At 34.7% G+C, this 18599-nt stretch overlaps 1 protein-coding gene across 1 annotated transcript; it reads right to left on the bottom strand.

The window, feature by feature from the left end:
• Positions 1-17097: 17097 nt before the first annotated feature.
• Positions 17098-18323, bottom strand: LOC127083461 (homeobox-leucine zipper protein ATHB-5). The gene is made up of 3 exons (XM_051023778.1): positions 18044-18323; positions 17518-17879; positions 17098-17415 (listed from the first exon to the last, which is right to left on the bottom strand). The coding sequence occupies exons 1-3, from the start codon at positions 18075-18077 to the stop codon at positions 17152-17154; spliced, it is 660 nt and encodes a 219-aa protein (XP_050879735.1). The 5' UTR covers positions 18078-18323; the 3' UTR covers positions 17098-17151.
• Positions 18324-18599: the final 276 nt, after the last annotated feature.

Genomic DNA, 18599 nt, shown 5'->3' with positions numbered 1-18599 from the left:
TCTTTTTGTTTATTGCAAGCAAGGTATCTTTACATATGCTCTCATTTATGTAGATGACATACACATTACTGGTTCTAGTTCTGCACTCATTCATGACTTAATCAATAAACTGCATAATGCTTTTGCTTTAAAGAAGTTGGGCCGACCTAGTTATTTTCTAGGCATTGAAGTAAAATTTTGCAGCAATGGATCTCTGCTTCTAACTCAGTCCAAATACATAAAAGATCTGCTAGCAAAGGTCAAGATGGATAATGCCAATGGTGTTCCAACTCCTATGTTGAGCACATTTAAACTAAGAAATCATGGTACAAACTACTTCTCTGATCCCCAGTTATACATGTCTATAGTGGGTGCTTTGCAGTATGTTACTTTGACAAGGCCAGACATTACATTCAGTGTCAACAAAGTAATGGCGTGTCCACTTAATACTCATTGGTCAACAGTTAAATGATTCTTGAGGTATCTAAGTGGTACGATTAAATATGGTCTTTTACCATCTCCCTCCATCTTAGCTCCCTATTTTTCCCTTTGAGCATGAAAAGACTTAGACTAGGTTAGTGACCCATATGGTAGAAGATCGATATCTGGCTCATGCATATTTGTTTGCCCAAATCTGGTTTCTTGGAGCTCTAAGAAGAAGTCCCTAGTGGCACGTTCTAGCACTAAAGTTGAATATAGAGCTCTGGTTCATTCGACTTTTAATTGCTCTGGTTAGAATCCTTACTTTATGAACTTAAACTTCCAGTTCACACACCAACACTCTTATGTGACAATCTTAGTGCTATTTTGTTATCCCATAATCCGATTTCACATGCTCATACTAAACATATTGAACCGGACATACACTATGTGAGAGACCAAGTGGTTGTTAGAAGAATGTTAATTCACCATATGCTCCAGCTGCAACTTAGATAGCAGACATGCTGACAAAGCCTCTGACACATAAGCTTTTCAGGAATTACAAGGCAAACTCAAGGTTGTTTATGAAGATCACCACCCTTCAATTTAAGGGGGGGGGGGGGGGGGGGGGGGGAGATAAAGTAAGTTTATACCAATTTTATGTATTTTGCAAGCATATATTGTAAAATGTTAGTTAACTTTGGCAGTTATAAGTGGTTAGGCAAGTTGTTAAGAGTTAGATAAAATGGTTACTGTTAACTCAACTCATATAAGTGTTACACTATTGTAATGACTGATTCATGAATTGCTACTCTACTACCCTATTCTTCCATCTTTACTTTGGTTTTCTGCTTAGTTCTTAACAATTGCAGAAGCATGATGAACACTGAAGTTCATCTTTAACATGACAAAACAAACATTTCATACGATAATCATGAGATTGTTGTGGCTCATCATACACTAGCTCCGCCTCATGCATCTCTAATTAGGGTTCTCTTTCTCAGCTGACGTTTAAGTCTAGCAGTGTAACTGAGACTCTACCCCTCATAATGAGATCAGATTTGTCAATTTCTAAAATATTGACAAAAACCTAACAAAATCAATACACGTGAGATAAATATAAAAATTCATATGGAGTACTAAACACTTTTTTTCACCACCAGTATTTGGCCCATTGGATGAAATAATCTAATTCGGGGGTTAGTTCTGACATCAAGTGGTTTTAGCCCTCTCCCAAACGCAGTTGCGAAGGATCAAACCAGAGTCCTTCCTACCAATTCCAGCGCCCCCCACCCCATCAAAGCCTTCATATTTTTCTCTTGTCACTCAAAAAAATATGCATCCCTAATGAGCCCATACTTTATAACCTCTAAAAATCGTGATGCTAGTTCCATCCATGGTAATGTATTTAATGTGTATATGTTTATAAGCACGCATTAAAGTTGGTAAAAAGCACCGACCAGGTTCTTTCCAATGGGCGATTTATCCCAATTTTGCCACAACTGAAGAATCAACCTAAGAACATAATACACATAATCCATTGAATATGAAAGGGATAATGTAGGTAGAATAAACTAGAACCATCAACATAACACAATATTATAAACCTAATTGACATACATCATGGAAAAAAAATTAAAAAAAGAGCAACAAAAGAGTTGTGCCATAACAATATTTGAAATCTGAATAAAATTAACATCACGTAGAAACACAACAACTACAAAGCCACACATGTACACCGCCAAGAGCAACAAAAGTACACCGCCGATCCAATCAAGACTCAGTGGCCTTGTCAAACACTTTCATAAGAGTATCCTATCAATCAAACAAGAAATCAATTTTCAAACCATTATCAAAAGTGTCAACAAACACAAAAATAAATCTGAACACTAAAAAATACCACCATGTCCTTGTATTGCTCACCATTAGGTAAGATTACACTTTCTACATAAACATTTGAGTGTCCACTCGTTAAAGCTTCAACAATCCTGTCTAGATACAAAGTTGCAACCGTAATGTTAGTCACATAAAAGCTTTTGCTTCAACTGTCACTACTAAACATCTGGAGAATGTTGGATTTATGGAACAAACCGGAACCGATATAAATTGGGTAGCTCTAGTCACCACCTTTATTTGAGTTAACCATTAGAGTGTAGATCTCCATCAGATCTTTGAAGATCTGGCGTCGATTGAAGGAGAATAGAGAAAGAACGAAGGAGATGAAGGATTGTGGTATGTAGAGAGAGAGGGGTGACGACTACTTAGAGTTTATTTCTTCTCCCTTTGTTAAAATTTCAGAATTGAGATAAATAATTTTAAAAAAAATCAAATCATTTGTTATATATCTAATAAGATAAAAGTTAACATTTTAAAAAAAAAAATTAACTGCATAGACCATTTCAAATAATAAAATAATTTTTAAGAATTACTATGTAAACTTTTTTAGTTAAAAGATCAAAATAAAAAAGAAAAAAAAACATTAAACCTATATTTATTGTTTCCATTCACGTTATGTAATCAATATTTATTTATATCTAGCTCGTGGGGTTTAGAATAGATCAGGAAGTTTCATAATTTATATGTATATATATTATTTAAAAAAAGTTAGGTATGAATTTGTTTAAAAGATTGGGTAACTCATCCATATAAATATATAAAATATTCATCGATGATTAAAATAGTTATTAAATTCTACGGTATCCGGTTCATATACGTGTGGCAGTCTCTACCCCTTATTTAAAATAAAAACTTAAATTCACAAAACTTATAAAGATCAAACTAACACTTCAATTATGTAGTCCGTAAATTCTCACTAACAAAAGTCTATATTGTTTATATTCTATACTTCACAATTGTGAGTTTTCAATAGATTATTAAATAGGCTACATATTAGCAAACAAAGTATTTTAATTTTATTGATACTTCGGTAATAGTTTAAATAATATGACTAACATTGCCAAAAAATGATATTATCAGTTAATTATAAATTACCATACTATTTAAAATATTTAACTTTAATTATAACGATACTAAAAAATATACATAAAATCATCTGATTTATTATCAGTATAGTTTTTATTAAATATTTCAGGATTCATTTTAACCTAAAAGTCTATATTAATTTCTTAATTTTTTAAAAATATATTATCTTAATCATTTTCGTGTAATAATGACGAACTTAATAATTAATTTTTAAATTTTTCTGTTGATAATTAGACAAAAATAAATAAAATACTATATTATGAAGAATTAAGAGATCAATATAGACATTCTTTAAATTAAGGGACGAATCCCAAGGTTAATAGACAAGATCAAAAAGAATATATGCAAATAATTTTTATATTCTTAATTATTTTTAAGAATAAATAAATAAGTAATAGGGTATCTTTATATTCTGTTAGACCGTTCACAAAGTCTATAGAGAAAGACTCAAGATCGAATCCCTAGTGGAAAGGTTCAAGATCGAATCCTTACAAGAAAGACTCGTGAAGCAGATAAATTATCGTTATAACTACCGACAAACAATTCTGCTCTCCAATACATCAATCATTGTCTGATCCAATTTGACGACTATCCGCACAACATTTCATATCACACACGAGTAGTTTCAACCTCTCTTAGTATATAAGGGTATAACGCGTCAATTCAGATATTCAAACTCATTCTCACTAACATTTTACTTTTGATTTTTCTCACTAAATTGGATGTTGGAGTGCTAACCTTGTAGGTCGGTCCACATCACCACTACATCAGAAGTATATATTCAGCGTAGTAAGACACGATTTCACCACTTCACCTTCCTTTTCTAATTCCTAACTGAATTGCGGCGCTGTCTATGGACGTCGACTTCTAATTCCCGCTAAATTCATGAAAAATCATCCTTTATCCATCAAAGATCCATATCTCATTTCTTTAAGTTTTAATAATCTTCTTCCTCGGAGTTTCAAATTCTCCAACAGCTCTATCATCATATTCATCAAGCATGGTGACATTCAAAGTCACTTGATTTTCCACTTAACAACAAGTTGTTGCTATAGTCGTTGAGGCTGCTAGAACTCCACCTCTTCCTCCTTATCCTCATCCGACAGAAAACGATCAAATTTTAGAGGCATCTTCTTTAGAATCTACACAACAAGACTCCGCTCCTACATGAGTTAGACAAGGAACATTCCAGACTCTTTCGTGCTTTAGATCCACACAATAGCCTCACCAAGATGAACCATTGCATCGACCTCCTCCTCTACCTATTATACCTGAACAAAGGTTGCTTCCAGGCCTTCAACTTTTGCAAGCGAATCTCGGAGTAAAGAGAGCAACAAACTTGCTAAATAGTGTCTACATTTTGGTGCAACAGCATAATTCACAACTTTTGGCTAAAAGAATTCTCAGGATCCAAGAGAATCTTCAGTACAATCCATCAAGAGACGTTATTATATGATAGGCAGGTTCCCAAGGAGATCAAGTCGTCGTGCTAGAGCAAGTTCTTGTTAGCATAACTATTTGACTAGGAGAAATCCTGAAGCCACAAACTTTCGATCGGTAACAAGGACAAAGAGACATCCATACTCCTTCTTAGGTCTGCCGCCCTTACCATTTGTCGACACACCATATACAAAGGAGGGAACGATATGACACATGCACTCCGGAACGAAAGAAGAACCAATTGTCTGTTTGCACGCTCGACATCAAGATCTTGAGCTATGATGGAACTTCGGATCCAGACAACCATGTTGAGCATGTAAACACGAAATGAGGTTATTATCATGCCCAAGGAGCAATGAAGTGTAAGTTATTCATACTAACCCTGACCAAAGCCGCGATAATGTTGTTCAAACCCCTCTCAGATGGGAACATAGATTTGTGGAATGACCTATGTTACGCCTTCATTGTAACACCTAAACTTAATTAGCCTTTTATTTAATTATTTATTTGTTTTAATCGATTAATTATTTAAATAATTATTTTACATGATTTATGGCGTGTTTGTCCGGTGTCGGCATTTGTGGTGAATTGTGCTAATTTAATTAGTTTTTGTGGGATTTAATTAATTGAATTAATAGAAATTGGGAGAATATTAAGAATTGAGGTAAAAAGTTAAAATAATGGAAAATGAGGTGGTTAGTAATGAGAAACTGAGTTTTAGTTGGGTCAAAAAACCGAATTATGAGAAGTTAATTAGAATATTATATATTTAGAAAATTAGATAGAAAATAGGTTTTTAAAGCATTTTCCAGTGAACGTGAAAAAGAAGAGAAAATAGAGAAAGAAGCGTTGGGAGCTAGGGCTTATAGGAGAATATCTTAGAGATTGTTTGAGAGTTTGCTTTTGTTGAATTTATAAGGTAAGGGGGGAGATTATTCGTCCAAGGATGCCTTAATCATGAAAGAGTATAGAGATTTCCCTTAACCTTCAATAAGGTTTTATTCTTTCTCTTTTGATTGGTTATTTGATGAATTACATGAATATGATTATGTTTTTATGCCATTAAATAATATGAAATTCGTGCTTTATTTTTTATGATTACTGTCTATGTGAAATCGCTCATGAATGGATTGTTTGTGTTGGAATTGAGGAGTTTTTTTAGGTATGATCATGAATATGAACTTTTATGGTTAGATAATGGAATAATATTTTAATTTAATGGAAAATAACATGCTAATATGTGTTAATCATATATGCATCAATTCTGGACTAGTTGGGGATGTTTGAGATTGAATTGGAAGAGTTTTGAGGTTTTGCAGTGCAAAAAACGTGTTTCTAGTGTTGTAGGGATGGACGACCTCACCCATTGAGCTTTGCCCTTCGAGCTTCACCCAACGAGCTGTTGTGCTCGCCTAGCGAGGATGACAATGCATAGTTGTTATTCGCGACTAGAATCATCGTAACTCGAGTTTCATGGTTCAGATTAAGACGTGGTTTGAAGTGTTGGAAAACCAACACACAGAGCTACCTCATGGTAGTGCCTTGTGAGATGATTGATATATGGATGTATGGATAATCGTGTGAATTATTTTACATGTTTAATGATGAATCAATGTTAAGATGATTTAACATGATTGAATATTGTGTATGTATTTGATATAGTGTTACTGTTGTGAAGTGCAAGTTTAATTATACAACTTATTCTATTAATTTAATTAATTATTTCCCACCAAAACTAATTAAATCAGCACAATTCACCACAAATGCTGACACCGGTGAAACATGCCATAAATCACGTAAAATAATTATTTAAATAATTAATCGGCTAAATCAAATAAATGATTAAATAAAATGCTAATTAAGTCGGGAAGTTTCAACTCTCCCCCACTTTAAAAAATCGCTCTTGAAAATGACCTGACGGAAAACGCATTGGATAAGACTCTCTCATCCTACCCTCGAGCTCCCACGTCATACTTCCACCAGCAGAACCTTCCCAAACAACTTTCATTGAAGCAATCTCCTTGCCTCGTAAGCTCTTCACTTCACGATCTTCAATCCTCAACGACAAAGTCCTAACTGTCAAGTTCTCTCTAACTTGTACATCATCCAACTAGATTACATGATGCAAATCATGAATGTACTTCCTCAATTGGGACATGTGAAACACATCATGAACATTCGAAATATACGGTGGTAACATAACTCGGTAGACTGTTGATCGGTAAAATAGCAAGTGTACTATTTTGCCTGATATAGTAATAACGGGTAAGTTCCCCGAATGTCGATCTCAAGGACTGCACGTCAATATCGAGTTCAGATTATCATTCAATTAAACAAAAAGTATGAGTTGAGTTTTCAGATTCGAAATTATAAAATTAAAGGCAAAGGCAAATAAGAATGAAAATAAGGGTTTGCAAGGTAAGAGGAAGAATGCTAGGGAAGGTGTATGATTTATCCCTGTAATAACTCTGAGTCACTGTTGCATCAACAAATATCAATTACTACCAGTTCCCAAGGGTATTTTCTCCCAAGTCCTTGGTGAGAAAACCTTTAATCAATCTACCCTAATTTCTATGTCCATAGGCAATTAAGGTGAAGTTAAGCTTTATTGTATCAAGAATACTCTGGTTCATACAGGGTACCCCTAGTCCTAGGTGATATCTACTGTAGAGTAACCTTATGAAAACCTTATCAATGGCGGTCCAGTCTAATTGATAACCACAAAACAATCTCGATTGGTCCGAAAGAAAAAGCATTAAACACATCAAAAGGTTACAGTAAGAATAATATTATAAATACAAAAGTATACTCAAATTCGTTACAATTCTAAATCAGGGACACCTCCCTAACATTGGGAGGTTTAGCTACTCATATTGTTCAAAACTAATGTAAGATAAAATTTACACATTACAACTATTTGGAAGACTTCGATCTTCAATCTCTTCCGCTCATGAAAATCTTCAACTCCCCGAACTCCTTGTTCTCTATAATACTTGATTGCTTGACAATACTGTGTTTTGCCTCGTTCCAAGATGATCTTTTCTTAGGTAGAAGGTTCTCTTTTATAGTGAAAATTCCAAGCAACAGGTGGACATGTCCAAAAATCTCTCTGCAAGTCCGATACTCAAAAGCCCGATGAAAAGGGAAAATTTTGGTCTTGGGCTGACACGGCCCGTGTCAGCTGACACGGGTGGCCGTGTCAGCTCACTGCTTCTTGTGACACGTCCATGGTGCTTGACAGGACCCGTGTCAGCTGACACGGGTGGCCGTGTCAGGCTACTGTTTTTCCTTTCCTTCTCCTTCTGCCTGACACGGTCCGTGTCAGGCCTCCTGTACCAGGATTTTTCCATTCCTTTGCTTGCCGGAATTCCGCACTGTCTCGCTCCGAGTTCCTCGGTTCTTCTACCTGGACCTGTTGGACAAAAACACAGACATCCCACACGTAAAATCACAAAAATATAAGTAAAATATGACAATGAATGAAAATGCTTAATTATTATACGGGAAGTAAAATTGCCTTTGAAAAATACTAAAATGCTTGCACAGTGTCTCAAAATCCTCGGTTTCTTGTCGGATCAGTAACGAAAACTTAATGAAAATGGTGACTGATCAACTGCCTCTCCTACTCTCTGAAGAATGTGAAACTGACCAATGAAACCCGAAATAAGTTTCTCAGACTTCAACTCACAGCCAACACCAATACCAGAGTAACTCTCAATAACATATGATCTCCCTCCTAGAACTCAAGTGTTTTCCTCCTCTTGTCATGATAGCTCTCTTGACGACTTTGTGAAGCTTTCATCTTCTATTTGATCATCTTGATCTTTCCAGTAGTCTGTTGAACTATCTCACGTCCAAACGCAACACTCTCACCAAAATCATACCAACACAAAGGTGTCATATATCTCCTACCATACAACGCCTCAAACGGCGTCATTCCAATACTAGAATGGAAATTTTTGTTGTAAGTGAACTCAACCAATGACTAATAACTATCTCAATTACCTCCCTACTCTAAAACACACATTTTTAGTAAATCCTCCAAAGATAGAATAATCCTCTTTGTCTGACAATCTGTTTGCGAATGATAAGCATAATTCAACTTCAGCTTAGTATCCATCGCTTCTTGCAAACTTTGCAAAAACCTCGATGTGAACCTCGAATCCCTATCTGACATGATACTTTATAGAATATCATGCAAGCTAATAACCTTTTCAATGTATAACTCAGCCAACTTCTAAAAAGGGTAGCGGTCTTAATCGGTATGAAATGATCCGATTTAGTCATTCTATCAACAATAACCCAGATGGAATCACATTCCTTCATCGACTTTGGCAAACTTGTCACGAAATCCATGGAAATTATGTCCCACTTCCATTCAGGACTACTCAACGATTGCATCAGACCCGACGACTTCTGATGTTCAATCTTCGACTTCTGGCAAGTCAAACAAGCGTAAACAAACTCGGCTACCTCTTTTTTCATTCATGGCCACCAAAATATTTTCTTCAAGTCTTGATACAGTTTAATAGCACCGGGATGAATAGTCAGACCACTCTTGTGACCTTCCTCAATAATACTCTTCTTAAGCTCTGACACATCAAGTACGTAAACTCTGTCTCTGAATCTCATCACACCATTCTCATCGATCCTAAAATCACCTATTTTACCTGGATTGATTAACACTAGCCAGTCAACCAGTACCAAATCTACTTTCTAACCTTCTTTAATCTCTTCAAGGATACCACCGGTCAAGTTTAACATGCCCAACTTCACATTATTAGGAGTTTGTTCACACATTAAACTCATGTCTCTGAATTGCTCAATTAACTCTAATTCTCGAACCATAAACATCGACATATGCAATGACTTTCTGCTTAAAGTGTCAGCTAAAACATTGGCTTTACCAGATTAGTAACTCAAACCAAAATCATAATCCTTCAGAAATCCAAGCCACCTCTTTTGTCTCATATTCAACTCTTTTTGATCTAACAAGTACTTGAAACTCTTGTGGTCATTAAACACCTCAAATTTGGAATCGAAAAGACAATGCCTCCAAATTTCTAACACAAACACCATGACGGCCAATTCTAGATCACGCGTAGGATAATTCCTCTCAGGAACTTTCAAATGTCCTGAAGCATAAGTCATAACTTGACCATTCTGCATCAACACGCCACCTAGACCCATCTTTGGAGCATCACAATACACAATAAAGGATTCACTTGGTCTTGGAAAAATGTAAACTGGAGCAGACGTAAACTTCTTCTTAGTTCTTCAAAACTTTCTTCATATTAGACACTCCACACATCGGCTTAACCCTTTCGAGTTAACTGAGTCAAGCGCCAAACCAAGAAAAAATCTTATCTCAGTAACAGATTTCAGAGTTTCCCATTGCAACACTGCATCTATCTTCGATGGATCCATTGCGATACCACCACTAGATATCACATGACAAAAAACTCACTTCTTTAAACAACAATTCACACTTAAATAACTTCACATACAACTTATTCTCTTTCAAGGTTTTCAACATAACTCTTAGATGCTCCACATGCTCTTCATCAGACATAGAGTATATCAAAATATCATCGATGGACACCACCACAAACTGATCTAAGTATAAATGGAATATTCTATTCATGTACTCTATGAACACTCCAGGCGCATGAGACACACCAAACAATATCACATAATACTCATAGTGACCATATCTTATCCTGAACGCAGTTTTTGCAATATCGGTTGCCTTCACACAAGTTTGATGATAACCCGAATGAAAATCAATCTTGCTAAACACGCAAGCACCAACCAACTGATCCATCAGATTACCAATCCTCAGAAGTGAATAATTATTCTTGATAGTAACCTTGTTCAGTTGTCGATAATCAACACATAACCCAATGCTACCATTTTTCTTGTTAACTAACAACATCGACACTCCCCATAATGAAACACTCGATCGAACAAACTTCTTCTCAAGTAGATCCTCTAATTGTTTCTTCAGCTCACACAAGACTAGTACCAGGTACTGAGTTATGGCAAACTCAACTTCGTGTTCCGATGGTAAATCATTCATGTCGTCCGGGAATACTTCAGGAAACTCACACACAACATGTAGATCTGTAATAATTCTATTACTTCCTCCTCTCAAGGACGCGAACACCATGAACTCTTGAGCACTCTCTCTCAAGGAAATTTATACCTATCTTGCGATCATGAAACTCGATGTCGTACTCTCCTCATATTCAGGAAACTTTACCGATTTATCAACACTGCATCTATCTTCGATGGATCCATTGCGATACCACCACTAGATATCACATGACAAAAAACTCAATTCTTTAAACAACAATTCACACTTAAATAACTTCACATACAACTTATTCTCTTTCAAGGTTTTCAACATAACTCTTAGATGCTCCACATGCTCTTCATCAGACATAGAGTATATCAAAATATCATCGATGAACACCACCACAAACTGATCTAAGTATAAATGGAATATTCTATTCATGTACTCCATGAACACTCCAGGCGCATGAGACACACCAAACAATATCACATAATACTCATAGTGACCATATCTTATCCTGAACGCAGTTTTTGCAATATCGGTTGCCTTCACACAAGTTTGATGATAACCCGAATGAAAATCAATCTTACTAAACACGCAAGCACCAACCAACTGATCCATCAGATTACCAATCCTCAGAAGTGAATAGTTATTCTTGATAGTAACCTTGTTTAGTTGTCGATAATCAACACATAACCCCATGCTACCATTTTTCTTGTTAACTAACAGCATCGACACTCCCCATAATGAAACACTCGATCGAACAAACTTCTTCTCAAGTAGATCCTCTAATTGTTTCTTCAGCTCACACAAGACTAGTACCAGGTACTGAGTTATGGCAAACTCAACTTCGTGTTCCGATGGTAAATCATTCATGTCGTCCGGGAATACTTCAGGAAACTCACACACAACATGTAGATCTGTAATAATTCTATTACTTCCTCCTCTCAAGGACGCGAACACCATGAACTCTTGAGCACTCTCTCTCAAGGACATTTATACCTATCTTGCGATCATGAAACTCGATGTCGTACTCTCCTCATATTCAGGAAACTTTACCAATTTATCAAAACAATTGATAAACACACGATTGAACTCCAACCAACTCATCCCCATAATAACATCAACTTGACTCAGAGTCAAACAAACCAAGTCAACTCCAAAATCTCGACCATAAATTCTCAAAGGACAATTCAAACACACAAATGAAGTAGTCACTGAATCATTAGTTGGGTTATTCATGACAATGCTACCATTCATAAAAGACACTTATGAATTCAATCTTTTCACACAGTCGGAAGATATAAACTTCAAATATTCCTTATCAACAACCTCAGAAACAACACTGATTCATTCAATAACTTGCACTCTTGCAATCAGGGGCATGTTAAACCAATCATCTACACCTAAAACCTCTCATAGAAGCATAAGTTTCTCCCCGACATGTTTCAATCCCGCTCCTACCAACGAGTGGTTAGAAACAAAAAATGAGCACCGACAGTGTTTCACATACATGTCGCGTACTAAGGAACAAACAACATTACAAAAATATGGTTGGATGGATCGACCTGCTCTAATACCATTATGTAAAACCATACTTCTCGACTTGACAAATAATTAAATAAAACGTGTATAACACATAAATTCTTCAAGTAGGATACTACTCAAACATCAATAAACTTATATATGAACCACATAATTGAAAATGAAATAGTTTGATAAGCAGTGGAAATTATAAAATACTTGGCATTAAAAACCTCAACAATAGTATTAGTTTTAAAAGTGATTCAATATCCATTTATACAATATATGCAACGTGAGAAAATAAATAAAATAAACATCTTGTTCCCTTCGTGTTACATTTCATAGCGACTCCAACTATAAGACTCGATCAACAAGCAACTAAAGAGACACAACATTATCCTCAACATCAAGCTCCTACTCAGGTACCTAATCATCTGTACTCGAGAGGAGTACACACGCAATAACACAAAAGGGGGTGAGAATACAATTAAGATAAATTCATACACTACAAAGTCATACAAATATCAAACATGCATCCTAATATCATGTATTCACATCTCACCCATATCACGGTCCAACTCACATAAATCATACAAAACATCTCATCATCATGTAATGCAATTCAACAGTAGACTCAACTCATGCTCGTCTCGGTCCCCACTCTGAACCAGACTCACAACTTAACTCTATATGCATGCGGTACCAACTCAATGTTTTTTTATTAATACGAACCGGTATCCAGTCAACTGCGAACCCCGAGCCCCCACTCTAAGCTTGGTACAAGTCATTAATCTCCACTCTGAACTAGCAAACATGCATCTTTCACAACAATGAAAACATATGATACATGGCATATAACAGTGCAATGACACCACCACCACAATGAATATAACCTTACTCTGATTGTAAACAATCACACAACAACAACATAACATTGACTGCACCCCCACTTTGACCTTGATCACTCATGCAAAAACAACAACAACATAGCAACGACATACACAACATTCAATCATGTTAAATCATCTTAACATTGATTCATCATTAAACATGTACAATAATTCACACAATTAACCATACATCCACATATCAATTATCTCACAAGGCACTACCATGAGGTAGCTCTATATGCAAAAATCATGTTTCTGGTGTTGAAGATCTAGATGACCTCGCCTAGTGAGCTTTGCCATGCAAGCTTCACCTAGCGATCTGATGTTCTCGTCTGATGAGGATGACAACACAAAACTGTTGTTCACGACTCAAATCGTCGTAACTCAAGTTTCATGACTCGAATTGAGGCACAGTTTGAAGAGTTGGAAAGCTAACACACAGAGCTACCTCATGGTAGTGCCTTGTGAGATGACTATTTAGATGTATGTTATATGTGTGAATGTATGTTGTGAAATGTATGAATAATTATGTGAATTATTGTACATGTTTAATGATGAATCGGTGTTAAGATGATTTAACATGATTAAGTGTTGTGTATGCATTTGATATGGTGTTACTATCATGAAGTGCAAGTTTAATTACACGATTTATTGCACATGCTTGTTGATTATTGATGAGATGAGTGGTTCGTATGAGAAGTAATCATAATACGTTAAATGCATGATCGTTTATATTCATAGTGGGGTTGTACCCGTTACTGTATTGTTATTGTTTTTGCATGAGTGATTACAATCAGAGTGAGGATGTAGTCATTGCTATATTGCTGTTGTTGTATGATTGTTTATAGTCGGAGTGAAACTGTATTCATTGTGGTGTTGTTGTCATTGCATTGTTATATGCCATGAATCATATGTTATCGTTGTTGTGAAAGAGACATGTTCGCTAGTTTAGAGTAGGGACTAGTGACTTGCCCCAAGCTCAGAGTGGGGTCTTGGAGCTCAGAGTGGGGACTCGGGGTTCACAGTTGATTGGAACCCGGTTCATATGAAGAACTAAATGTTGAGTCGGTACCACATGCATATAGAGTTGAGTTATGAGACCAGTTTAGAGTGGGGACCTTGACGAGCACGAGTTGAGTCGGTACCACATGCATATAGAGTTGAGTTATGAGACAGGTTTAGAGCGGGGACCTTGAAGAGCATGAGTTAAGTCGATTGTTGAATTACTTTACATGATGATGAGATGTTTGTGTAATGATGAGTAATCTTGTATGATTTGTGTGAGTTTGACCATGATATGGATGAGATGTGAATACATGATATTGGAGTGCATGTTTGATATGTGTATGACTCTAAAGTGTGTGAATTTATCCTGATTGTTTAGTGCATTGTTTGTTATTGAATGTATTCTCACCTCATTTTCGTGTTGTTGCATATGTGCTTCTATAGAGTATAGATAATTAGGTTGAGTAGGAGCTTGATGTTGAGGTTTGTGTTACGCCTCTTTAGTTGCTTGTTGATCGAGCCTTATAGTTGAAGTCGCTCAAATCTATAACAAGAGGAAAACAATATGTTTATTTTTTTTTCTCATGTTGCATATGTTTTCGTTTAAATGGATATTTAACCACTTTTCAAACTAATACTATTGTTGAGGCTTTTAATGCAAAGTATTTTGTGATTTTCGCTGCTTATCAAAAGATTTTATTTTAATTATGTGGTTCATGTATAGGTTTGTTGGTGTTTGGGTAGCATCTTACTTGAAGGATTTATGTGTTATACATGTTTTATTTAATTATTTGTTAAGTCGGGAAGCAGGGTGTTACATAAAGCGACAATCAACGACCATGGCCGTACTCAGTAGGGTCACTTAACGAAAGAAAGAAACCATGTGTCAGTACGTTAACTGCTTCACATAAGTGGCATTAGCTGTGGGGGCACAAATGACAGGCTGAAATATTGGGTGTTTAAGAAGGGGTTGAGATTAAACTGTATGTTATGGGAAAAGCTGAGGCTCAAGTGAGCCTGCAATCTGAATGACTGCTGAATAAAGCTTAAGCCTATATATGTTATGAAGAAGAACTCTTGGCTAAAGAGGGAGATAGAGATCAGGGAACAAGAAACTCCAGGTACGACCGAACACCAGAAAGAGATAACACTCGTCGTAGAGAAAAAGGGAATCGCAGACCCCGATCCAGGTTCAACAAATACACTCCCATGAACACTTCGAGAGAGAAAATCTAAAAATAGTGTGAACAATGAATTCAAAGAAGTTAGGATCAGGAATCTCTACTCAGTCAGATAATCATCTAGGATGGACAAGTCCAAATAGCGTTTAATCCAAAAAGTCTATCAACTATTTTTTTGTTAGAGATACATTGTGTTTTGGGTCGTTCGCAAACTCCATAAAAAAAGATCCAGGATCAAATTCCTAGTGAAAAAACGCATGAAGCATGTAAACTTTCGTTATAACACGTCACATCATATGCGAGCAGTTCCAATTACTTTTAATAAATATTAGGATAAAATATATTATTTCAAATATCCAAATTCATCTTTACTCCTTACTTACTTCTGATTTTTTTCACTATCTTAATTATTACTTACTTCTGATTTTTTTCACTATCTTAATTATTTGAATGGTAATCTTATAAGTTATTTTCACTCTCCACCACATCAAAAATACATTTTCTACCTCAGCATCATTTTTAGTTCCGAATTGAACATAATGAATGAACAGTGTACTATTTAATGTACTAATAGAGTACATAAAACGTGTGTTTCGAAGAAAACAGGATGATGCAAGATGTGAAGTGCAATCTGCAAAAGCATGTGGAGAAATCAGTTTTAGTAAAGCTGCTACGATTGATTCACCAACCACATGCAATTAAAAAAGAATGTGACTGCCACCACAGAATACAAAAAAGAAAAGCTATTACTAAATCACTTTTTTCCTTCTCAATTTTCATACTCAATCTCAAACTTTATTTCTTGTCAATATAACATGTACAAAAGTGAAAAACGTTTGTCAATATAATACACTTTTTAGAGCATTTCTAAAATCAATTTCTTTTGTTGACATTTCTGAGTAGAGGTGTTGAAAATAGGTTAACCTATCCTATGCATAGCTCTTTTTAATCTCACTTTGTATGTCTATATTATATGTATTTACTAATTAGGCTACTCAATTATAGCTAGAAAAAAAAATATAAAATCCAAAAAACAAGACATACTAGCATTTTAAATATATAATTTTTAAAAGAACTTTAATCTAATTTATTTAATAAAAAAAAGTATGATGTGATGTAAGTCTAGAACTAGAGTGTAAATATGATTTGGCCTATTTCTATTTTTTTGTTTTGTTAGTGGAGGGTACTCTTCACTCAACTCCTTTTCCCTTTATTTCTTAACTCTTGGCTTTTTAGAATGAAAAAAAAAACTTATTTTCTTCTTTATATTAATTAAAAACTTATCTCTCTCAATCTAAACAAATATAAATTAAATATATAATTAAAAACTTACTTTCTTCTTTTTATTATTAAATTTTTTATATTAAATAATTAAATAATTATAATGATATCGGAATGCTCTTAATTCAGTAAAAAAATTAATTATAATATATTTAAATAAAGAGATCTGTTATTTTTTTTTAGAAAAAAAAATACATTATACTTAATGAGGAATTATTTATTTCATTAAAAAAGGAATTTTTTAACCTCATTTCTACAACAAAACTCACATTCTTCAGTGATAAAAAAAAAGATAAATCCCATTTTTGTAACCAAGCAATTTCTATAATAATAATAATATCATTATTCTTGAAAATTTTCAATCTAAATTCTATTACAAAGTAGGTGATTGATCAAGAGAGAAGAAACTGAATAATTCACCATTACTAAAGAAATTCTGCTCCTCAATTCTCATAAACTGATTCTGAAACACACTCTCATGAGACCCTCTTGAATCATCATAGTAATGAACCAAATTTATCATTGAACAATCAACATTACTTTCTTCTTTAATCACACCACTTGAATTGATTTCTGCACCTCCTATTTCTAACTCATTTCTTCCCACTCTTAACATTCTCTCTTTCAACTCTCTTAACTGCAATTCACACACACAAAAAAAACTCAAAACTTAAATCATACATTAACATTATTCATATAAATAAATTAAAAAAAAAACATCATAAGTATTTGTCTATACCTTTTGATTCTCTTGTTGAAGATTACTATACTCAACCTTAAGAACATCAAAATTGGACTTAAGAACACCATAATCTCTTTCCAATTGTTTCGTTTTCGATCTAGCTCGACGATTTTGAAACCAAATCGAAACTTGTCGAGGTTGTAAACCTAATTCTTCAGCTAGCTTCATTCTTCTCTCTGGCTCTAACTTGTTGTCCAATTCAAAACTCTTCTCTAAAGCTTTAACTTGATCATAACCAAGTCTTCTTTTCTTCTCCAACATTAAGTTACCATCTTCATAGCTATCTTCTTGTTCCAATCTATCTAACATTGCTTGAAAGTCTTCACTATAGCCTCTTGTTTCATTCCTCTCTTCCACCCCTACATAATGAAAGCATAATTGGACCAAAAAAAATATTTTAAAAAAATTGAAAAAGGTTTGATTTTGTTATATGGGTATAGCTCCATTAGGCTTTAAATGATTGAATTGAAAATTGTATGAAAAAGGGTATCCAAAGAATTAAAGAAACTAGTATTTTAATTACCTTTGGATTGGTACATGGAAAGTAAAGAAGACATAGATTCTGAGTTATTGAACCTCTTGGTTACTACTTTTAGATTCTCAATTTTTTTTCTATGTAACAAATCATAAGAAAAGGTGAATTCAGAATGCAAGTTGCATAGAGAGAGAGGATATGACAAATGTGATGAGCAAACAAATGATTTTATGTATCTAATGATTAGATAATCAAAGAGACAGATGCTAAAGGAGAATCACTGCAAGACAGAATCACTGTTTAGCTATTCATTTGATGTGTGATGACTCAAACTACAATGTGGAATGGTAAATTTATAGTGGTCACATGATAAGAGTGGGGTCTTCTAGGGTTGATTAATGCACTACCTATTATTGGGACTGTTTGAATGAAAACTGAAAATTAGTAATGCCCTATAAGGATATTCATTCTCACTTATCAAAGTTATGCCAAATTACTTGCTCTCAGTAAAAAAAACTATATAAATGAATAAGAGAAGGTTGTAATTTTATTTGATATTGACTTTTAATTATTATTATTATTTTTTTAAGTGATTTTTTTAGTT

The sequence above is a fragment of the Lathyrus oleraceus genome, chromosome 5 (assembly GCF_024323335.1).
Source record: "Lathyrus oleraceus cultivar Zhongwan6 chromosome 5, CAAS_Psat_ZW6_1.0, whole genome shotgun sequence".
NCBI lineage: Eukaryota > Viridiplantae > Streptophyta > Magnoliopsida > Fabales > Fabaceae > Lathyrus > Lathyrus oleraceus.
The sequence above is the reverse complement of the archived record's forward strand: the minus strand, read 5'-3'. Positions and strand labels throughout refer to the sequence as shown.